This window comes from Neofelis nebulosa, chromosome 16 (assembly GCF_028018385.1).
Source record: "Neofelis nebulosa isolate mNeoNeb1 chromosome 16, mNeoNeb1.pri, whole genome shotgun sequence".
Lineage (NCBI taxonomy): Eukaryota > Metazoa > Chordata > Mammalia > Carnivora > Felidae > Neofelis > Neofelis nebulosa.
The window spans coordinates 44292779-44317043 of NC_080797.1; the positions used below are offsets into that span (position 1 = coordinate 44292779).

At 39.1% G+C, this 24265-nt stretch overlaps 2 protein-coding genes across 8 annotated transcripts in view; one reads left to right on the forward strand and one right to left on the reverse strand.

Moving 5' to 3' along the window:
* Positions 1-574: 574 nt before the first annotated feature.
* LOC131497934 (cytochrome c oxidase assembly protein COX11, mitochondrial) lies at positions 575-8483 on the reverse strand. Its single transcript, XM_058704679.1, has 4 exons — positions 8071-8483; positions 4757-4912; positions 1955-2080; positions 575-1572 (listed from the first exon to the last, which is right to left on the reverse strand). Exons 1-4 carry the CDS (start codon positions 8431-8433, stop codon positions 1390-1392), a joined length of 828 nt encoding a protein of 275 aa, XP_058560662.1. The 5' UTR covers positions 8434-8483; the 3' UTR covers positions 575-1389.
* Positions 8484-8506: 23 nt separating this feature from the next.
* The window catches only part of STXBP4 (syntaxin binding protein 4), a 170039-nt gene continuing 154280 nt past the window's right edge, over positions 8507-24265 (forward strand). For 6 of the 7 annotated variants that reach the window (XR_009255220.1, XM_058704670.1, XM_058704672.1 and 3 more), the window contains exons 1-3: positions 8507-8597; positions 21748-21824; positions 22764-22888. Coding sequence is in view for 5 of the 7 variants with exons in the window: in XM_058704670.1 (XP_058560653.1) it covers positions 22842-22888 (47 nt within the window). In the remaining 2 variants the exon portion in view is untranslated. The remainder of the gene's footprint in view (positions 8598-21747; positions 21825-22763; positions 22889-24265) is intronic. The other variant, XM_058704671.1, reaches the window with a different exon arrangement.

Consider the following 24265-nt stretch of genomic DNA (forward strand, 5'->3'; position numbering starts at 1 on the left):
GAGGCCCAGAAGACCAGACCTACCAGCACATCAGAACCATGGTGGAACAGTTCTCCTCTGCAGTAACAGAAGAGTAACAGTTCCAGAGTAACACTTATATTTCCTGACCACAGCTTAAGCTTTATTTTGAAACAACTTGGTTATAACGTATATTCACTTGAAACTTCAGAAGAAAAATTCATTGTACCTAGGCCAGCGGGTTTAATTATAACATCTTAGGCTTCACAGGCCTTCCTACATTTAGAAAAGAAATCCTCACACTGCTGTGATAAGAGTAGATGAAGATTATTTTATTACAAAATAATTATGTAAACTATTGAGTGCCTTCATTTAAAGTTGAATGTAAAAGTCAATTTTTACTTTTTTTTTTTTTTTTAAATAAAGAATACTTATTTAGAATTAGGACTTGTAAAAGCCTTGATGATTGTAGTTTATATTTCAGGTACCGTGAAGAGGTCACTGGACTCTGTATCAAGTTGCCTTTAAATATGGTTCTTTATAATACTAAATGATCTTTTTCTCCCCTTTTTACTGCAATTAATATTTCTATTTGAAACAAACGCTACTGAAAACATTCAGAATATATTGTACGTTTATGTCATAAATTACAATGATAAAAAAATTACCATTAAAACAATTTAATACATCTTTTTTACACGTCTGTTCGTAGAACTTCTGATGTCAGTAAGTTTACACTTATTCACAACCCCACACTTACATTTTAACATTCAGGGACTTGAACTATCACAGGAAATACTAGAATCCTAGTAAACGTATTTATGCATTTTCTTTCATTTTCATGATGCTGAAATTTCAAAATAATTAGTACTCAGAATATAAAATAGGCCTAGATCCTAAAGGAAAAAGAGAGTCAAATCTGAAATCAGAATGTAATCTCTGGGCAGGCTGTTAGGACTCAGTGATTCCTCTTCCATTGTGAGCTTTTAAAATAGGATGGTTCACAATAAAAGAAAGTAGTAACCAACTATTTTAGAAATAACAAAAATAGGCAGAAGTTATGGCCTGGAGCCTAAAACAACTGTGGGAATAATAAAAGGACTCAGTGCTACAAGTATGAAGGGCTAATAAACTGAACCATGAAGTCCGTGCCTACTTATTTAAGAAACAAAGCGTTTCTTGTAATATTACCTATCAAACTCTCTGGGTTTGAATAGTCCTACATTCTAAATGGGCCTGTGGATTCCTTATGACTGACAGCTGAAACTGTTCATTCAATTTTAAGCAGGGTAAATTAGTTGAAAAAATAAATACAGCATTATATAATATTTAAAATAGCTTTACATTACTGTAAAGTATTTCTCCCCTGAGAAGACTAAATACATGATTTTTCAAAAATCACAAATCTGAAGCAGGACTTAGATGCTGACTTCAGTTATAGCCTGGAAGCGGCAACTTCTGTCCCTCCTTTGCTTCAAAAAAAGTATAAGAAAGAGTGATGAGATCAACATTCACCATTCTTGGATCTTCAGCAAATTCAGGATCAATGTAGAAAAACACTGGCATATCTACTTCCTCTTGTGGATTAAGCCTTTGTTCTTCAAAACAGAAGCACTAGAAGTTATAAAGGGTATTTGTTTAGTTTCTGTTAGAATACAAATAATAATGGTTCATTTCTTGGCTGTAGTGAGCACATTGTAATTAATATTATAATAAAAAATACAATTAAATATAAACTAAGTTCTGTGACAGAATGACATTATCTTTTCATCTCATTGACTTTTGCTTTAAAATTAAGACCAAAAATTGTTTTACAGTTAAAAGCAGATTCCCATTTGGTTCGTCTCAACAACGAACCATAGTTATTATAAGCAATGGGAAAAAAGTTCAATGTTTAGAAGAAATGATTAGTTTCTACAAAACACTGCAGTAAGTTTAGTACTAACCAGTTTATGGAATATGATGAAAATACATAAAAGTTTGCATATAGCTATACCTGTATTTTATTGAAATACTGTCCAGCTTCAAATGGTACAACATTGTATGTAGAAATTCCAATTACTGGTTTGTCTGTAGGATTCTTAGCTTTATAAAACGCCAGTGCAGTCTCTCCTGGCACTACCTGTTTTAAGAAAAATATACATTATCAATACTTTAAATCTCACAGCTCCTCCTTTCCCTATTAGTCATTATTTTTCCTATTCGTCAGACCACAATACTTTATCTAATAAACTAATGTCGAAGGTCAGCAAAATAAATTGTGGATACTACCCATGAACATGGGGTTTTTTTTTTTTTTTTTTTTTTTTTTTTACATTTTACTTATTTTTGAGAGCACAAGTGGGGGAGGGACAGAGAGGGAGACACAGAATCCGAAGGAGGCTCCAGGCTCTGATCTGTCAGCACGGAGCCTGACATGGGGCTGGAATTCACAACCTGTGAGATCATGACCTGAGCCGAAGTCAGATGCTCAACTGACTGAGCCACCCAGGTGCCCCAACATCTGGTTTTTAAATTTTATTTGCCTATGTCCATGAAGAACCAGTACTCTATTAATCATTAATTGTGTACCGTCCTCTTACATATCTGAAGTCTTCAAGCAATGATCTGCAAATTATTTAAAATGTCCGAGGGGCGCCTGGGTGGCTCAGTCGGTTAAGTGTCCGACTTCGGCTCACGGTCCGTGAGTTTGAGCCCCACGCCGGGCTCTGGGCTGATGGCTCAGAGCCTGGAGCCTGCTTCCGATTCTGTGTCTCCCTCTCTCTGACCCTCCCCCACTCATGCTCTGTCTCTCTCTGTCTCAAAAATAAAATAAACATTAAAAAATAAATACAAAAAAAATAAAATGTCCACGGAAAGCCAAGCCTATCATACCCCAAGCCTGACTTAACACTTATACCTGAACATCATTATATGACCAATATAGATTCTTTTTAAGAGGTTAACATTAAACTCAGCTTACAGCCAGAGTAAATTGAACTTCTAACCAGAGTAAAACTGACTGAATAGAACTTTTATTTAACCAAAAAGCACTAATACACTTTTTGAGAGAACAGATTTTTTTAAAATTGCAAGGCTGTAGGGGCCCTGGGTGGCTCAGTTGATTAAGCATCAGACTTCGCCTCAGGTCATGATGTCGCGTTTCCTAAGTTTGAACCTTGCATTGGGCTCTCTGCTGTCAGCACAGAGCCCACTTCGGAAACTCTGGCCTTCTCCCTTTCTGCTCACATGCACTCCCTCTCTCTCAAAAATATTTGGGGGGTGCCTGGGTGGCTCAGTCGGTTAAGCGTCCGACTTTGGCTTAGGCCATGATCTCGCGGTTTGTGAATTCGAGCCCCGAACTGGGCTCTGCAGATGCTGACAGCTCAGAGCCAGGAGCCTGCTTCGGATTATGTGTCTCCATCTGTCTCTGCCCCTCCCCCACTTGTACTATCAAAAATAAATAACATGTAAAAAAAAAAAATTAAACATTTGGAAAAAATTGCAAGGCTTTAAAAAAATTAATTTCCAAAGGATTCTCTGTCCTTTGTACCATTTCAGACACTAATATCTTGTACACTAGTATATAATTAGAACATTCAAAATCATAACCTATGAAACCCTTCATCATTGAAGAATTCAGTCATGTTTACTAACATGTGGGAACACCAATATTTATAAGGGTTTCCCAATAAGGGTCACAATTAAGCTTTTCTGGCTATTCCTCAGCTCATGAGATAATTTCAATTAAATCCTCCAGGATTCCAGTTAGTCAAGATTTTAGGAAACTTTTAAAGTAGAGCTTTTCTGAAGTAGAACATGACTATTTATTATGGTTACTTCAAAGGTTCTCATTTTTTTTTAAGAAATAAGGATACACACAAACACACACACATTTTTTAAAATTTATTTTTAAGTAATCTCTACATCCAACATGGGGCTTGAACTCATAACCCCGAGATCAAGAGTCACATGTTCTTTCCACTGAGCCAGCCAAGAGCCCTGAGATGGGGATCCTTTTTTTTTTTTTTTTTTTTTGAGAATCAGAATGCTTGTGAGGCAGGAAGAGGGGTAGGGAGAGGCTGAGAGAGGGAGGGGGGAGAGGGAGAGGGGGAGAGAATCTTAAGCAGGCTCCACACTCAGGACAGATTCTAAGGCAGGGCTTGATCCCATAAACTGTGGGGTGATGAGCTGAAATCAAGAGTCAGATACTTCACCAACTGAGCCACCCAGAGGCTGCAGTAGTTTACTAATTTATATCAAAAGTATCCCTTCTCGGCACACCTGGGATCCAGCCCCACGAGGGCTCTGCACTATCAGCGCACAGCCTGCTTGGGATTCTCCCTCTCCATCCCTCTCTGCCCCTCTCCCGTGTGCACTCTCCTCACAATAAATAAATATTTTTTAAAAATCAGTGAACTACTTTTCATTGTAACCAATGATTTTCCATTTTTTCCCCTTATCTATACCTGAGGCTTTGCTACACATGGCAGCACCGCTGCTCCTACTCTCAGGATTACTGTCCACAAATTTCTTAGTGAATTCTTAATACGACTCTCATAAAAACCGAGGACCTTCTCCATTGTTCCAAACTGACATTTACTGCAGTATCATTTAACTTAAAGTATATTCTGTTACATTGAGATAGGGCCCTGTCAAAAAGTAGTCTGTGAGAATAAAAGAATTACAGTAATGGAGTATCAGTTTTTTGAGATTATGTTACATGAGTGTTCTCTAAATTGTGAAAGTTTCAGTGATGCAATAAAATAATTTTTACAATGAAAAAAGTAATCTTTTCATAACTACTTTAATCACTTACATAGATTTCTGTTTGCTGAGGTCTAAAATTCCACTGGAGGCTTGCATGCACATCTGCATTAAAGGTGACTTTAATAATTCGATCCTTCACAGGCACCATGTTTTCAATCTGGTCCGACACATGACCTGCTACTGCTGACCCTCCAAGACCAGTAGTCTAGGTATTAAAGATATTAAGTATATTAAAGTAGAACATGTTAAACAATACTTACAGGTGATTATGGGATAAAAACAAAATCTTAAAAACAATTTAATAGTCTAGTAGGATCCCAGTTCATACTGTCACTGCCCATTTCCTATGAATGTATCAATGGTTTGACCACCTCTGGGGTGTCAAGGGCCTATATTTGTTAGAGTCATATTTTTCTCCGGTAATCACTTGGGTATTGGACACAGTAAAAAAAAAAAAAAAAAAAAGAGTCACATGGGAGAAAGCTGACTCGCCAATGGTAATATAGCTCAGAATTTTAGCTTAACTTTTCATTAAACCTATTTCCTTTTATTGACAGTGTTTTATATAAATTATTAGTCATTAGTAAAAGTAAAAATTATCCATGACCCTATCATTTCAATGAAACTATTTAAATAATTCAATTACCCACAGTCCCATCTGATCCCTTTCCATATCATCACTTTTACGGCATAGATTAGTTTGTAGCTTCACTTTTGTATTCTGCTTTTTTCAAGCATCACAAGTGTTCTGCCATGTTAATAAATGTTTCTGTAATTTTTTCCTGTACTTCTTTGTATAGTACAGCTTTTATAAACATCATCAGTTAATCAGAGCACCTGATCCCTTTCGCCGCTGAATCAACGAACCTTAAGACATCAGGATAATTTGTGCCTGACTCTTCTTGCCTATCTTCATTGCCATTATCTCCTTATCATCACAGATGTTTAAAAATAAAAATCCTTACTTCCAGGGTCATCATTCTTCTGATGCGTGAGGTTGCCAGAATTCTGGTCTCCGGATAATTAATCTGTTACTACACTAGGAAAAAAATATCAAATTTGAGGCTAGGGGAAGACTCCCAGCAAAATACAGTATTACTATCTTCCACTTATTACACAAGTCACCTAACTGTACTCAGCTGCCGTGCAACATTACTGAAGTACATTATGAACCTACAAGATGCATTAGAGGGCAAGCCTTTTATCTTTTTTTTAGTAAGTAAATTCTTCTGCCCGAGAGGGCTATAATGCTTAAGTTTTAAGATGTAACTCCTGAAGAATCTGAATCAGTTGAATAAAGATTCCTTAATGTATTCTGACAGGAAGTCTCTGAATACAGATCCTTCAAATTTGCAAGCTTAATAATTAGAGAAATAAGAATAGAGAAGGGCAATGAAAATATTTCCTGGGCTCTAGTCTAGTTCTGCCATTAACTAGCTCCAAGAACTAAATACATTTTACTTTTGGGGCACTATTCATACTCATAAAATGAGGTCTCTGTATTAAATTGTTTATATAATTCTTTATTTTTGGCTCTAAAGTTCTGTGATTCCAAAAGCGAAAGAGATGCTCTTCTGGAAACTTAACATCAAACTTGACTGAAGTTTAGGATTATAAATTACAACTGTTTTGCCTATCCTGCTCTGCATTTGCACACACATGCAAAAATACTGCCATTCACTTCAGTTTAAAGCAGAGTTTCACAACTTTGGAACTAAGGGCATTTTGGTTTGGATAATTCTTTGGTTTGGGGAGGAGCGAGTGTCTGTGCTGTGCAATGCTGAATGTTTACCAATCAGCATCCCTAGACTCTATCCACTAGATACCAGTGGCACCAGTGGCAACCTTCCAGGTTGTGACAACCAAAAATGTATTCACACACTGCTAAATATTCCCTGAAGAATAAAACTGACCCCTTCCACCCCCATGATTTTCAGAGATTTATACTTGATATTTTGGATTCAGTTCTGCTTATGATTTAACCAACTGCTAGTTCTGGGATTCATGCTAGGTCCAGGCTGCCATCTGATGAAAACTAATTCACATTCTACACTCATCCTCCTGAATCAAACTACTGCATACCCACATAAATGCCAATATTAGGAGACTGAAAAGTCCTTTTGACTTGCTTTAGTTATAAAAAATAAGGTCAAGTTAATCTCCAAAAGGACAGGGAAAGTAAGACCAGCATTAACAATCCTAGCAGGAAAAAGCAGTTAGCCAATGATTCCCAAAATAGTACACACTGGGATCACCCGAGGAATCTTTAAAACATTACTAATACCTGACTCCCACTCTGAGACATTCTGATTTAAGTGGTTCAGGATGTGACCTGAGTGTCAGGATTTTTTAAAAGCTCTTCAGATGATTCCCACTCACAACAAAGTTGGAGAATCACTATCATTTAATGAATAATGTGTAGCTCTAACCTGTGTTATGTTTTTTAAACAGAAATTCCTGGGCCACACCCAGACCTCCTAATCAGTATTTCTAGGTAAGGGAGCCCTAACATGTTCATTAAAGTAGCTCCACTAGTAGTCCTAATGACCAGCCAAAGCAGCAAACTACTTAAGGAGAATATATACGAATATATACAAAATAAATAAAAGTGTGGCTTCGCACATGGACCTCAAATGTTAGTCTGCATCAAAATCAGCTAGGGGACTTATTAAAACACAGATAGCTGGGCCCCTCCCCCAGAGTTTGATTCAGTAGCTCTGCAGTTTGATCCAAGAATGTGCACCCAAGTTCCCAGGTGGTGGGACGCCGGTCGTCCGGGGGAACACACTTGAAGAACAACTGCATTAGGGTTTCTGATCTAAAAGAGAGCCCTGGGTAAGCACATTACAGTCATATATTAACAGTGGAGGGAAGCCTCATGCCTCTTTGTATGAATTAAACGCTACTCCCAGTTTAAGCCCAAGTTACAAGCATACTCCCATTTCTGGGTTAACCTTCGCACGTAAACCATACACGGTTCACAAAATGACGGTACTAATGTAATTTACATTTTAAACGCGAACATCTGTGTGAGTAGCAAGAGGGTAAGGCAGGTTGCTGGACGGCAGAGTATATAGGCTGCGGACCTTTTAGGTGATGTAGCTCAGAGATAGGGAATTTCACTCTGCAGTGTGGTCGGTATAAGCACGATCACTATAGGGGCGTGGGTTCTATCTGTAACTTTGCCACTAACTTTTTTTGGTAAGCTTGGGCAAGTCACTTTTCAAAGCCTGTTTCCTCTCTGGTGGAGCAACCTCAGACATCCCTCCAACACGACACGGAGGAGCGATCGCTGTCCAGGGAGCTGTCCTGCACCTCCGCCCCTCCTGATGGCACAGCCCAGGGTGCAGCGCCGGCGCCTACCTGGCAATAGAGCCGATAAAGGGGCACGGCGGCGTAGGACGCCCCCAGCATGCCCACTGCGGCTGCGGCCACGTACGTGAGGACTGTCTTGTTCCGACGCCGCCAATCCTCCTCCTGCGCGCGCGTGAAAGGGTTCGTGCTCTTCGGCCGCCGCGGCGGCCGCAGGGCCAGGTCCCGGGCCGGGTTCGGACGCCTCCATGTCCCAATCCACCTCAGCCCTGTCTCATCACTTCCTGTCCCATTTCTTCCCACCCTGAGATACGGCTGTACCCTCTCAGCAACCCAGGTCGGGGACCCAGGGTGACTCCAACGCCAGCCACAGACAGCAGCGGTCCTTAATACGGGACGCCAGAGCCCTCCCATAGCCCCCGGAGAGAGCTCCAGACGTCACGCACGAGCGGCCAGATCTCGCGATGCCAGCTCAGTCTCGCGACATCTGGGATGAGCCTGCCGCTGCTTTGGCTACTAGACTCCTCAGGTGGCGGCGTTTGCAATCGGGCTACGGAGGCCGGGTAGCCAGATTACGGGTAAGTTCGCGTTTTACTTCATGAGTGTTCCTCCCACTGTGCTTCCCTCCAGTGCCTATTCTAACTTCCTTTTAGGAAAACGCCTTGCGCTCCGCCGCGTGCAAGCACATCACCATTTGGGCTTGTGTCCCTGATCTTCCTAAAGTCCGCCACCCTTTGTCTCGACCTAGCGGCCCTCAGCCGCTGGCCGCTGCTTACTGCTCTGGACTTGAGCTCAGGGGTCACCTCTTCCAGGAAGCCTGCCTATGTTCACCACAGCGCACCACAACACTCCCACGTCGGCGTTTCCTCGCCCCTGGGAACTGGCTTCCACTTCTCTGATGCCTCTTAACTTGCCCAGTTAAAAAGACCAGTTCTGGAGCAGAAAGACGTTGTCAAACGAGTTTGGCCTGAGGAGAGTGACCGAGATGCGAGGATCCTTTAAAAAGGAAGGATTGAAAGAAATGGGGATGTTCATCTTGGAAAAGAATCCCTTAGGGGATGTAATACCTTTCTTCACTTGACCCACGGGACGGAAGAAGTAGGAGCTGGGGGGAGCAGAGGGCACAGGCTAGTTTTGCTGTAAAGAAAGGAAGCATCTTTCTAGAAACTATAAAGTAGTGGGTAAAAGCCCATGTTCTGAGCTCTGGCAGCTCTGGGGTCATACCTGCGTCACACTATGGCCCTGTGTCCTTAGGCCAGTTATTTGACCCAAGACGTGGTGGCCTTTTGTGTAAAATGGAAAGCATAATCGTAAATAAGAATATGCATATAAAGTGACTTTCACAGTGCCTGAGACATAGTAAAAACTTAGTAAACGTTAGACTCTATTTCTAATGACTGGCACAGGTAGGATTATCCCCTGTTTATGGATGAGGAGACCGAAAGCCTGAGACATAAATAACACTTATTTATTAAAATTGGTGTTAAATAACATTTATTTAATAAAACCATTTAATTTATTTTTTGTTATTTTTCCATGGGCCAGACCGTGTTCAACCTACTTGAGGCTACAGCACAGAGAAAGTCAAACATGAATCACTTCTTTATGATAAAGTGTACTTTCTACTGAGAGACCTGGGAGGTTATCAAGTAACATGTATAAACGAGGGAATTTCAGATAACAATCAGTACAGTTGGACAATAGGAGAGTGTGATTAAAAATAATGATGAGAAGAGGGAGTGGAGCCTTTCTGAAGATGTGACATTGGAGCCTCGTCCTGCATCGTAAGGAACCTACCTACACAATGGCAGTTCCAAGTCACACAGAGGCCCAGAGGCAAGAAAGAGCTAAATAGCATTAAAGAGCAAAAATGAGGCCAGTGTGTACCCAGCATAGGGAGCACGGAGAAAAGTAGTAGGAAATAAGGTCAAAACAGGTCTCCGGGGGCCAGATAATAGCCTTTTAAGCCATGTCCAAGGGTTTGGACTTTATTCTAAAAGTCCTAGGAAGCTATTGCAGAATTCAGGTTGATGCATGTAAGTGATATGATCTGATTCACATTTTTTAAAAAACACATAGGTTCTGTTGTGGAGAATAGATTAAAGGGAGCGGGGGCAAAAATGGAAGTAGAGCAGGTTAGAAGGCAGTTGCAGTGAGTAATGATGGTCACCTTGAGAGCATATGAGTAATTGATTAACTTGCAGGCACAGGGCCAGAAAATTGCAAAGCCAGTAACATCCAAGCATCTTCTGACTCTTTCCTCCTCCATCACAAAAACTTCAAGATGCTCTGCTTCTATAAATTTACTTGTATTAAGTCTGAAAATCTTCTTCATCTCTCTCTACCTTCGTTCCTATACCCGATTGTCAGGACGAGACCTGACATATATTAAGTTTCTCACAACACAGACACAAACCCCATGCAAACGTTGGTGTCATTGAAGCCAACAATGCATTCCCTTCAACCATTTTGTTTTCTCCAGGCACCCCTTCCATGTAGCAACAGGTTACCGTATAAATATGTCAGTAATAGTGTCTTTGTCTTGGCATCTATTATTTTGTTTTGTAATTGCAAATGAAACTGTTCCTTTCCAAGGTACAGTAATCTTGATAGCAGTAAAAATGGTGTTGGCTGTAATTCTCATGAGTCTGAGTGTGCTTGTGATATTGCATAAATCATTATGGTAACTAATGCTAAGTAATGAGTTCTACCGTGAATGGACTAGGAGCACCTCAGGGCAAGGTTAGTACAACCGTGTTTCGCAGGTAGAGGTGTTGATTACAAACTGAAAATATTAGGGGCTGGGCTGACATCTCAGACATGGCACTTCTAATGTGTAATATTATTCTTTAGCAGTAAGTAATTAAACCTTGTGAACGTGTTCTAGTTAGCTATGATCATGTTCAGTTTTACATAATCCGTAAAATTGGTTGTTATACAGACTATTTTGTGGGGTGAGGGTGAGCAAATTGCTTGAAGGTGGGAAAAGAAGGAAAAAATGGGAAAAAAATAGATACCATTTGATAGTCGTATATTTTAACCGATTATTGGTTTTCAGGCTTTGTGAAGCCTTAAAGATGATTTTTTTTTGTTAATTTTTTTAATGTTTATTTATTTTTGAAAAAGTGAGAGACAGAGTGTGGGAGGGGGAGGGGCAGAGAGAGAGAGGGAGACACAGAATCTGAAGCAGGCTCCAGGCTCCAAGCTGTCGGCACAGAACCCAACGTGGGGCTCGAACTCAAGAACTGTGAGATCATGACCTGAGCTTCAGCCTACTAAGCCACCCAGACTCCCCAAAGACTTAAAGATTATAACGATGTATTATTTTAAAATGTTGATTTGTAAGTACATTTTTTAGTATTTTTATGTATCACATAAATTATGGAAATTGCTACTTAAATCTTAATATGTTAGTCACTGAGCTGCATTTCTTAGCTATCTGCTTAATAAAATTACTAGCTCCATTTGGCAATATGAAACACCTAGCAAACAGTTGTTTATTTTGTTGCTACTTATTACAATAATTTCCTGATACCTAAAAGAGGAAAAGTAATGTATTTCAATAAATAGTGAGAGCAAATGAATTATAGTTTGCCTGAGAATAAGCTGGGTAATCACCGTTTCCAGTGATTGTGCACAGTGATGGCATGAAGTTGTCTCAGTAAGTCTTAACATTCTAGTTTCTTATTTCCTGGCAGCTTCCTTTAAGCCACAAGTTTGAAGAGCTACTCCATTTAAAAGATCTTGAATAAGTTTATGTAATTGACAGATCAGGTGAAATGAAACAGAAATTATTCATCTATAGAAGGCATTTTTTTCAAATAATATTTATCAAGATCAGGGCCAGCTTCATGGATAGGTCACCTGTGCAGTCAAGACCCTGCTTTTGAAAGGACACTTTGCCCCAAGTAGATGGAATGACATTTTGACATGATTCAGGCTTAAGTCCTATCAGCCTATCTGGGCTAAGCAGGGTTAAAGGCAGAGACAGAAAACCAGGGAAAATGCAAAAGCAGAGAGCCCAGTCTCAGGAGGTAAAAAGGAAGAGACAAGGCAACAGGCAAATTCAGGTCTCCTAATAATAGTCAGGGTATATGAAATAATATCAAGCAAAATTCCAAGCTCCTCATCCTAGCCCGTAAGACTCTACGTCATCTAGATCCTGTCTGCTTCTTAAATTTCACCCATTTCTCTCTCCCCATATTCACTGTGCTCTAGCCACACTTCTTTGTGTACTGTAAACACCCCAGATTTATTTTGCTGCCTCAAGACATTTTCCTGGAATACTTTGTCCCTCAGTTTCTCTCCTGGCTGACCTACAGTTTGGATCTTAGCTGGAATACCACACTACCCAGTCCAAATCAGCCCTCCTCTGTCCAGTCACATTTGCTCATGTCACCTTTGAGTATGTGATCCCCAGTTTGCTTTGGTGTTTCCCTTTTTTACTGTTTTTCTGTCAACACTAGAATGTAAGTGCCACGAGAGCAGGGACTGTGGCTTGTTCACCGTGTTATCACAAGCACTTAGCGTATTGCACGTGATTGTACTGGGTAAGTGTTTGGTGCACGAGTGCATGAATGAAAGCAAATAGAAGGCAGTCTGGTAGCATCAGGAAACTTCTGAGAGTAGTGAGCTGTTGCTCTGATGAAGATCTCACGTTTCCAGAAGATTGGGACTCCTTTCAAGCAGTTTTCCAGTGTTTCCCACACGGTTGGTCTGTGTGTTAAAGGCAGATGCTATGTGTCCACCCCCAAGGCCAATGAGTAGCATTCCTGAGCTGCTTAGATTCTTGAAAACAAAACAAAACAAAACAAAAAAAAATCACTGGCAGTGGTAGTAGTGCCTGTGGGTACAAAATAAAGACGATAGTAAAATAGCTCTCTTGGCCTTTATATCTTGATTTCCTGAAACTTTCATGTTACTAAAATTTTTTTTTTAAATATTTATTTTTTCTTTGAGAGAGAGAGCACGAGCAGGGGAGGGCAGAGAGAGGGAGACACAGAATCTGAAGCAGGCTCCAGGCTCTGAGCTGTTAGCACAGAGCCCGACACGGGGCTTGAACTTGTAAACCACGAGATCATGACCAAAGTCAGAAGCTTAACTGACTGAGCCCCCTAGGCACCCCTCATGTTATTTTTATTGTAAAGTTTATTTTTATATATTTTGAGAGAGAGAGCAAGTAGGGAAGGGCAGAAAGAGAGAGGGAGACAGATAATCCCAAGCAGGCTCTGTGCTGTCAGAGCACAGCCCGAGGCGGGTTTGGAACACAGGAACCCTGAGATCATGACCTGAGTGGAAGTCAAGAGTTGGACACTCTATTGACTGATGCACCCAGGCGCCCCTTTTAAAAGATCAATTAAGTAGTCTGGCCCAGATAAGGGAGCCATTCCTGATTATATAACCCTAGGATTATTTAAATACTAGTGCTTCTCAAAGAATCTCTGCTGTGGTAAGGTATAGGACATTTTGCCACCCCGTTTTTTTGTTTTTGTTTTTGTTTTTGTTTTGTCTATTTAAGTGTAATACTGAATCTATAGGTCTGACTTTATAACAAGATATATTTGTGTTAATGTTTTAACATTAGCTCCAGCTAATCTATGAATAGTAAGCATTTCCAACTCATCTGTCACAGAATCCAAATTTTTAAAAATGATTTAACTTTTTTTTTTAAGTTTATTTCTTTATTTTGAGAAAGAGAACAGGGAAGGGGCAGAGGGAGAAGGAAAGAGAATTCCAAGCAGGCTATGCACTATCAGCCTGGAGCCCAACTTGGAGCTCAAACTCATGAACTGTGAAATCATGACCTGAGCCAAAATCAAGAGTCAGTCACTTAACCGACTGAGCCACCCAGGTGCCCCCCACCCAAGATTATTTATTCGCTAGCCAGCGTCATCATTCCCTCCTCTTCTCTTGAAATAACTACCTAATGTAGAATTTCACTCTCCAAGTACTTTTTTTCCTCCCCTCCAATTTCTTACAAATGACCTGATTGCCGGCTACCCTATCCCATTCATAGCCCAGACCAGTCTTAGAGGTGCATGCATGTTTTAAAAAGAAAGTCCTCTCCTCAAAAAACTGTGGGGGCTTGTAGTTTAGTAAGCCTGGAATAGAATTTGTGATTCATAGAACCAAAGAAGAACCATAAAGATCACTTTATGAGGGGGCGCCTGGCTGGCTCAGTCAGTTAAGCAGCTGACTCTTGGTTTTGGCTCAGGTCATGATCTCACAGTTCGTGGGCTCCAGCCCCGCATCAGGCTCTGTGCTGACAGCACAGAGCACAGAGCCTGCTTGGGATTCTCTCTCTCCTTCTCTCGGTGCCCCTCCCTTCTTCCCTCTCTTTCTGTCTCCAATAAAATTTAAAAAATACATAAATAAAGATCACTTTATGAATGGCCTTGTCATTCTACATATGGAGAAACTGGGGAGCAGAGTGGTTCAGTGTCTCCTCCAAGCCCCTTGGCTAGTGGGCAGCAGAAATGGAACTCAAACCCAGATAACTTGTAGGACAGTCCTTTTCCCAGTGCAGTGCACTTGTAAATATAAAACCAGTGGCAAGGAGAATTCCAAAGTGTTTTTTGTTTAAATGGACTAGAGATGGTTAATATGAGGAAAAATTAACATTAAATACTGTTTGTACTGTGAGTTTCTTTGCTATAAGACTTATTTCTTTTTAAAAACTATAGCAGGGAGAAAGTGTCTTTTATTTTTACTGCTTACCAATTTGCTTACAAAGCAATAGTTATAGAAAGTATTTAAAGGGTGTAGCCAGTTCTCTGGCATCTACCAGGTCTATGTTATTTTCTCTTTCACCTTGCAGAATTTTTTGATACCTTAGCAAATGGTGACAGAAGAAGAGCATGACATGAAGGGAAAATGACATTAAAGGAAACTTAAGTAGAAGGGGCTAATTTTCAATTAGATACCAAGAAGGGGCACTCATACCAGATTAACTGTTTTGATATTTTTTTCTTTATTATCAAATTAATATATCAAAGTATGTATCCTGTGTGTGGAACATCCAGATACTACAGAATAATTTAAAGAAGAAAATATCAAATACCAGTAAATACAAAATAGTAGTAATTTCAACTGTTGGTCATTATTGTTTACCTTTTAGCATATATTTTCCATAAATATAATTTGAAAAGGTGAAATAATTCTTTATATTCTGTTTTTACCCTGCTGTTGTTTTTCAGATACTTACATATTGGGGACTGCTTTCTAAATCAACAAATATGAAGGAATTCATCTGTATAAACATCTTTGATGATTACGTAGTATCATTGTATGTGGATAGATGGTATATTATCTAACCAGCCATCTGTTTGGATATGTAGGTGGTTTCTGATGTTTTGTCATTGTCTATATAACTATTCTTTGATGGTATACATGAACTAATGAATATTTTCATGTGCTTGCTGGATCACCTCTTGCCACCCATAGAGTATTAAAGGGACCTAGTGTCCTGCCTTTTGTAGGCAAACCTTGGACTTGGATTTCCCACCATTGCTGGTATCCTTTCTCCTCAAATTTCCTCATGAATAATGTGTTTGCTCTTTCATTTTTTTTCTAATCCTCTTTTTCTTATTGTTCATAATTGTTTGTTAACTGAGCTAAATTTTCACTTTTGAGGAATATTTTACAAGTATGGCTATAAGCCATACTTACATGTCTTTCTTAGATAGTTGTGACCTTAGTCATATCTTCCTGTTTGAACATAAAATCACGGAGTGCCCTATGTGTTCTCATTGCGCTGTCTGGAATCTGGTTACTTTATGTAGCGTGTGAACCTGAGAAGACAATTAGATTGCTAGCCTGGAAAGGCTAGCAGTGTGTGTTCTCTTCTAAGAGCCTTCCTGAGCTCCTTTCTTCTCTTTTGTTTCCTCGCTGATAACAGAAGCCTAAGCCCTCACCCTCAGTGATGAACTAGAGATCCCAAATTAGTTGATCCAGACAATCTGGTGATCTTCAAAGACACATAGATGTATTTGAGGCCAATAGCTTCTGATAAATCACCTTCCTTATTAGGTGATGCTGCTGATGGTGGTGGTGATATGATGATGATAATGAAGGAGATGAAGGGACTGTGTGGGCTTACTATTAAGCCCACTAAGCCCACACATGCCTCCTTCATTGTCATCACACCTCATCCTTCTTCCCTTCACCCCTAGTTACTTTTCACTTCAGAAAAAGAAATAAATGTCATTAGAGTTCTTTTCTAGCTTTTTAAATACTTCGAAATAAATAGTAGATGTTTTAAAGGCATTAAATTAACAACAAAAAAGATTAAAATACCTAGAAAATAATTAAATAAAAAAATATGTGAGACCCACGTGAAAACAGCTTTATACTATATTCATATTGAAACACTACAGAAGATCACAAAAGATTTCAACAAATGGAAAGACATACCAAGTTCTTGGGTAGCAAGACTCAGCAGTATAAAGATAGTTACCAATGCTTCCTCCATTAACTTGTAAATTTAACATGATTCCCCAACAATTGGCATTATTTTGTTTTGTTTTTTTAAACGAGGTGTAAAACAACCAAAAATAGCCAGGAAAACGGTTAACAAAAGAAGCAACTAGGGAAGGTTGGATTTACCAGATATAAAACATATATTACAAAGCCTCCATCACTGAGGTAGGCTAACAAATGGGCCAGAAGTAGGCCCAAACATTTATGAGTTTTGATGTATGGTGAGGGTCTAATTGCAGATCATTGGGAAAAGATGGATTATTTAATAATGTGGTTGAGACAACTGAGTGATCTTGGGAGAAAATAAGCGTTGGATCTATACCTTACACTGTACACTAGGATGGATTCCAAGTGGATCAAAGATTTTTAAATGAGACCATCAAAATACTAGAAGAAAATATGAGAGAGTTCTTTATAACTTAGTATATAGAACTTACATTGGACTTAAAATCCCCAAATCATGAAGGATTGATAAATTTAGCCATAGGCTTTTGTATGACAACAACAACAAAAATCCATACCTAAGAACAAAAGGAGGAAAATATATTTGCAATTCTTAGTGCAGACAGAGGGAATAGTCTCCCTAGGAGTATGAACTCCAGAAACTGGACAGAAAAAAGCTAACAATGAGTAGAAAAATTGGCAAAAGATATAAAAATACAGTTACATGTGAACTATGTGAGATACAAAATGGTTCTTAAGCCTAAAAAATGTTCAGCCTCACTCAGATTTAAGATCTTACAACAGGACTGTCAAAAACCCAAAAGTTATATAATACATGGGGTATTAGACACTGTTATTAGAGGGATGGTAAATTAGGGCAGTTGATGATTGAGGGCAGTCTGGCAATTTATATAAAAATATCAAGTGTGTATAAATGCTGATTTTTGTGAATTTGTCATACAGATGAATTTGTGCACATGTGATGTGACCTGTATATAGAGTTTTCATTGCAGCATGTTTATAATAGCAAAACATGTGAAACTACTTAAATATCTATCAATAAGGGTATAAATAAATATGGTCCTTCCATAAAATGGAATGCCATGCAGCTATGAAAATAAAAAAGAGTCAGGATGCTTTGTAAAAATATGTAAATAATTCCAGGTTCTACATTAATTAAAAAAAAAAAAACTAAACAAAATTTAAAAAAGGGGAGAGCGTTTGGATTCTGTGTCTCCCTCTCTGCCCTTCCCCTTCTCACACTCTGTCTCTCTCAAAAGTGAATAAACATTAAAAAAAACAAACAACTAACAGGTTGCACAGCAATGCTTATGGCATTCAGAACTACTGCATACATCAGAGAACCTATTTATATCATGGGTTTATAATCCATACCCTCAGGGATTGTACAGTGCACAGCATGAACAGCTGGATGCTTTGTGCCTGATTGTAGCTAATTTCTTAGTCAAAACAAAAGCAAAGGAATCAATATTTATTCGTATTTGTTTATGCATAAAGGAGCTAACAGTATTCATAAGAAACAAAAACAGTGGGTACTTAAGTTATGTGGAAATGGTGTGGTGATAGGATGGATATATACATCCATTACATACACCTCATTGGGATTTTTAACTTTTTTTTTTTTTTTTTTTTTTTTTTTTTTTATTTTTGGGACAGAGAGAGACAGAGCATGAACGGGGGAGGGGCAGAGAGAGAGGGAGACACAGAATCGGAAACAGGCTCCAGGCTCCGAGCCATCAGCCCAGAGCCTGACGCGGGGCTCGAACTCACGGACCGCGAGATCGTGACCTGGCTGAAGTCGGACGCTTAACCGACTGCGCCACCCAGGCGCCCCGGGATTTTTAACTTTTTAAAAACTAAAAGACATACTGTTTCATTATCAATATTATGAATATTCATTCAACATTGCAATTTCATGAAGTTAATATTTACCATATTTTCTACCAGATGTTTTTATCCCTTTTTACCTTCTTTATTTTTGGTCTAGTAAAAAGAACTAGTTTTAGAAAGTATTGAATGCCATCTCTTTGGGAATATAAATTATTAAGTCTGTTATTCACACATATTTATCATGGGCAGATTTTTTATCTCATGAGATTTTTTTTTTTTAAGTTTATTTATTCTTGAGAGGCGGGAGGTTCAGAGGGAGAGGGAGACACAGAATCTGAAGCAGGCTCTAGGCTTGGAGCTGTCAGCACAGAGCCCAACATGGGGCTCGCACTCACAAATCGCAAGATCAATAACCTGAGCTGAAGTCGAATGCTCAACCTACTGAGCCACCCAGGCACCCCCATGAGGTTTCTAGTCATGTAGAATTAAAACTGTTTTGATCAAAGTAAAGCTCTAATTTAAGATTTCTGGAATGGATTTTTTGCTTACAACAAGATTCTTTCCTGCAGTGTTCCACTTTCTCTGCTTTTGCTGACCTAACATTTTCCCTCTTATGAGTCACTAAACTAGAAAAACAATATATTTTTCTTGAATGGGTATATTTTTAGTAAAAGAATAAGAGTATTTTCCTTCTGTGTCATTCATTAATAATGTGAAGTTGTGGGGTGTGTGTGTGTGTGTGTGTGTGTGTAACATTATAGAACCCTTGTTGGTTGAGAGGCTTGCTAACTTCTATAAAGAAAGGAGTAGGGAATAAATAGAAGAGAGGGAATGAAAAGGCACTTTATGATATTTAAGCTTTAAGGATATGACAATAGATATCTTGTTTGTTTAAAAAAAAAAAAGCCTGCTGTTTGGATGGATAAAATTAAACACATTTCTGTTAGTTTAATCAGCAGTAATGTCTCCATATAAAAGAGACAGCATAGGGGCACCTGGGTGGCTCAGTAGGTTAAGTGTCTGACTCTTGATTTCCACTCAAGTCATTATCTCACAGTGTGTGGGTTCGAGCCCCAAGTTGGGCTCTGCATTGACAGCAGGAAACCTGCTTGGGATTCTCTCTGTGCCCCTCCCCCATTCTCTCTCTCTCTCTCAAAATAAATAAATGAACTTAAAAAAATAAGAGAGAGACAGCATATTACTACTGTTAATACTCCTATATTTTCAGAGAATGACACTTTTCTACAAATTTCAGTTTCCCAGCATGCCGTAGTGGAAAAATACTGGGTTTGGAGCTAGACAGAACTGGATTCAAATTCCAGTTTATAACTGGTTAACCTTGTGGTCATGGACAAGTCACATAGCTTCTGCATGACATTTTCATTTACGTAAATGTCTTTCATTTATGTAAATACAAATATGTAATACCTGCTTTGTGGGGCTTCTTTGAGGGAGTATAAAATCCTCCAACATGGTGCCTGGCCATATTGGTGTTCAGTAATGACAACATTCTGGGCAGGCTGGCCTTCCCCCATGCTTCCCCAGCCCCCTGTGTGCACTGTCAGAGCACTTAGCACCCTCCTGATGTCTGTTTATTTGACTGTCTCTGGAGATAGACTGTGCTTTTTAAGCTCACCTCGAGCACTTAGGGCACTGTCAGGCATGTTAAGCGAATAAAATAATTTAAATACTTAAATTTCATTTTAATAATTTAAATAGAAATATTTAAAACTGCCTTGTTAAGTGTGACATTATATGAAATCTGTTGTATAGTTTAACAACGACATAGCCATTAGACGTGGGTATGTTTCAGCACCTGGGGACCCTGTGTCCAGTAAAGACAAATCACCACTAGATGGGGATCTTACTCACTTTGGCTTCATTTTTCTGCTGCTTTTGATCTGCATGCTTCCCCTGTTACTGTTGCTTGCTACCACAGGGACTGTGAAAGTTGAAATAGGATTTTAACACCCAGGCTAGTGGAACAACACTATGTTAGGTTCCCAGAAGGTGTTTGGCTCTTTCTTCAGGGTCTATTGAAATTATTTACAGCAGAATCTGTGATTTCTTCATCATTCAGTGGTTAGTGAAGGGCTGGGATGATCCCCTTGATTTTAGTTCTCTGCCTCAGTTTTGCTCTTCCTAGAACTTTGGGTCCCCAAGTCCTCAACCTGTGTGGGATTCTGCAAGATAGTTTTGTCCTGCATTTCTGTCCAGCTGTTTCCAAGGCCAGAATTTTGCTTTGAATCAGTTACTGGTGTGCTGAGTTACTGACTTCCCGTAGCTCCTCAGAGGTATAGCATGCCTCCTCTGTTTACCCCGGTGCTTTGTACGTATATTCTGATTTTCTCTGTGTGTGCTCAAACTCGAAAATATTTAAGAAGGCTTGCCCTAATTTTCAGCTTCTTCAGCCTTCCTTTATCCGTTATCACCTCCCTATTTTTTGTCTTCCAGAAATTTGTTGAACATTTAATCTGATGGCTCTTCTCCCATTTATTCATGTACATTATGAGTTTATAGTCTTGTAAGTGGGCTCTCTGAAGGGAAGGAAGATATATGCCAAGGTCAAGCTTCCCCTTTTTTTGTTTTTAGAGAATTTTATTTAAGAAAAATTTATTGAAGTATAGTTGACACACAGTGTTTCATTAGTTTCAGGTACACAACGTAGTGACTCTACAACAGTACATTATGCTTTGTTCACCACACGTGTACTGCCATCCGTTGCCGTACAACATTATTATAATATCACTGACTGTATTCCCTATGCTGGACTTTTCATCCCTGTGATTTATTTATTTCTTGCTCATTTCATAACTGGGAGCCTGTATCTCCCACTCCCCTTCATCCATTTTGCCAGTCTCTACCCCCCACCCCCCACCAGCCCCTTCCCCTCTGGCAACTTTAAATAAAAATCAGATTCATCAGATTTTTAAAAATTTAGCTTTATTAAGATATGATTGACTTGTAATAAACAGTACCTATTTATAGTGAGAGAATTTGGTAAGTTTTGACATGTGCATTCATTTGTAAAACCATCACTACAGTCAAGGTAGTTACTGTACCTATGAAGAAACTAAGGCCTGGAGAAGAAGGTCACATTGGAATCTAGGCCTATCTGATGTCAAGGTCCACCACACTCTAGGCTTTGAAGTCTGAATGCTAGCTAGAAAAACAACCACTATTTCTCACTTGTGTGGGGGAAAGCACACAATTTCTGAATCTAGCTATTCATTTCTTTAATAAGAGGGTTGTGCTAAATGTTCCCAGTGGCTTTTAAGGTTCTGTACTTTATCCATATTTCTTATGCAGAGATGGTAAACTTCTGTTCAAATACAACTTTTTTTAATTAAATGAAACTGCATCATTCTTTTCAATTTTCACAGTGGAGCCACATGAGACATTAAAATCATACACACACACACACACACACACACACATTTTTTTTTCTTTTCACAGGAAAGTATTTAAGAAGCTTGTGGAATGATATGATTCAGAGTAATATTGGATCTACAAGAAGTCCCTCAAGATAGTTGGTATGACAATAGGAATTTCTGTTTTTTTCAACAGTGTATTGTATAATTATCTTACAGATATTCTGACTATAAACTTTCTAGCCTGGGCACCTGGATGGCTCAGTCAGTCGGTTGAGCGCCTGACTTTGCCTTAGGTCATGATCTCATGGTTCATGGATTCAAGCCCTGTGTCAGGCTCTGTGCTGACAACTTGGAGCCTGGAGCCTGATTGTGATTCTGTGTCTCCCTCTCTCTTTCTGCCCCTCCCCTACTTGTGCATTCTCTCTCTCTCTCTCTCTCTCTCTCTCTCTCTCTCTCTCTCAATCTCTGCCTTTCCAAAATAAATAAATAAACATTAATGGGGCTTCTGGGTGGCTCAGTCGGTTAAGCATCTGATTTTGGTTCAGGTCATGATCTCACTGTGTGTTCAAGCCCTGCTTTGGGATCTGTGCTGACAGCTCAGAGCCTGGAGCCTGCTTCAGATTCTGTGTCTCCCTCTCTCTTTCTTCCCCTCCCGAACCAGTGTTCTGTCTCTCAAAAATGAATAAAAACGTTAAAAAAATAAAAAATAAATAAACATTAAAAAAAAACTTTCTAGCCTTGTGCTCACAAGAGGTATTTGTCACAGTCTTTTATTAGTATGTGATTTAAGTGTATTAACGGTGGAAGCTATATAGTTACCTAAAGCTTAACTGTATTTTTCATCTCTGCCAGAAAATGCCAATTTTATATAGATACAGATAATGATGTGAATATAGCCCTATAGCTATAGCTATCTCTCTCTCTCTCTCTATCTGGAGAACTGTCTTTATATTTCTTAGATATTATCAACCTCTAACGTGTCTATATAAATGCATATAATTTACATACCAAGTGTATGTGATGTTTTTATGCAAAATTGAAATCAAATTTGGCTACTCGTAAGGCATGAAAATTTATTTTCTACTTTTCCATTCTTAGGAAAAGAAGAATTTCTAGACTCTTCATCAAGATCTTCATTTACACAGTGGTAAAATCCAAGGCTCCTGTGGTAAAATCATGAATAAAAATACACCTGCTGTGGTATCATCCAGTCTACTTGAAAAGTAATTTTTAAATTAAATGTAATATGTTTTGAGCTACATAGTTTGAAATATACAGAATGTTAATGAGCTTTTAGTTCAAAATTTTATACAGCTAACTGGTCTAAAGCAATAATTAGGAAGTTGATCAATAATTACTTTCCAATGTAAATCAATGTATGGGATAAATTCTGCATTCTTTTTTATAATTCTTTATAGAAATTGCTTTTTAAAAAATTTGATCTGATATTTTGAATATTTAAAATATTTTATGATTCAAGTATCAAAACAAGATAATGTAAGATTAACTTTTGCTGAGTAACAAACCACCCGAATTGTCTTGAAACAGCAAGCATTTATTTTTTTCTCATGCTTTGGTTGTTCTGGTATGTACCGGATAGTGTAGGATGGCCTCATTCACATTTCTGGGGCCTCATCTGGAAAGTCTGGATGGCTATCTCTCTGAACCTGGTCTCATTCTCCAGGAGGCTAGCTCAGGCTTTTTCACAGGATGGTGGAATGGTTCCCAGCAACAAGCCCAAGTGTTTTTCATTTAATTTTTTTTTTTTTAACGTTTATTTATTTTTCAGACAGAGAGAGACACAGCATGAACGGGGGAGGGGCAGAGAGAGAGGGAAACACAGAATCGGAAGCAGGCTCCAGGCTCTGAGCCATCAGCCCAGAGCCCGACGCGGGGCCTGAACCCGCGGACCGGGAGATCGTGACCTGAGCCGAAGTCGGACGCCTAACCGACTGAGCCACCCAGGCGCCCCCCAAGTGTTTTTCAAATGTCTGTTTCCCTTACATTTGCTGGTCTTTCATTGACTGAAGCAATTCAGATAGCCAAGTCCAAATTCAAGGGGTATAGATATAGAATCTACTTTTTTTTTAATGTTTTTATTTATTTTTTTGAAGGAGAGAGACAGAGACAGAGCATGAGTGGGAGAGGAGCAGAGAGAGAGGGAGACATAGAATCTGAAGCAGGCTCCAGGCTCTGAGCTGTCAGCATAGAGCCCGACACGGGGCTCAAACTCACGAACCGTGAGATCATGACCCAAGCCGAAGTCAGATGCTCAACCAACTGAACCACCCAGGCAACCCTAGACTCTACTTTTTAATGGAAGGAACAGTAAAGTCATATTCCAAAGGGCATACAGACAGCGATGGGAAGAACTTGTGGCCATTTTGCAAACCTGTAACTCATAGAATAAGGCATTCTTGTCTTTCATTCACTCTGTGCCCTCATTCTTCCTATAGATAACCATTTTTATTTTTGGTTCTTTCCCTGTGCTTCTTTTTGGATAAGCAAATAATATACATATAAATATATACACATGTTTTATATATATATGTATTTGTGTATATATATACACACTTGAGTCAATATTTTTACCTCAAAGC

What these genes read in the sequence shown, in the direction of transcription:
- LOC131497934 (XM_058704679.1), bottom strand. Translation starts at nt 8,433, where the DNA reads ATGGGAGGGCTCTGGCGTCCCGTATTAAGGACCGCTGCTGTCTGTGGC. An exon ending in TTTATCGGCTCTATTGCCAG is followed by an intron (nt 4,913 to 8,070) that starts GTAGGCGCCGGC and finishes TTTAATACCTAG; the next exon opens with ACTACTGGTCTTGGAGGGTC. An exon ending in CTCAGCAAACAGAAATCTAT is followed by an intron (nt 2,081 to 4,756) that starts GTAAGTGATTAA and finishes TTCTTAAAACAG; the next exon opens with GTAGTGCCAGGAGAGACTGC.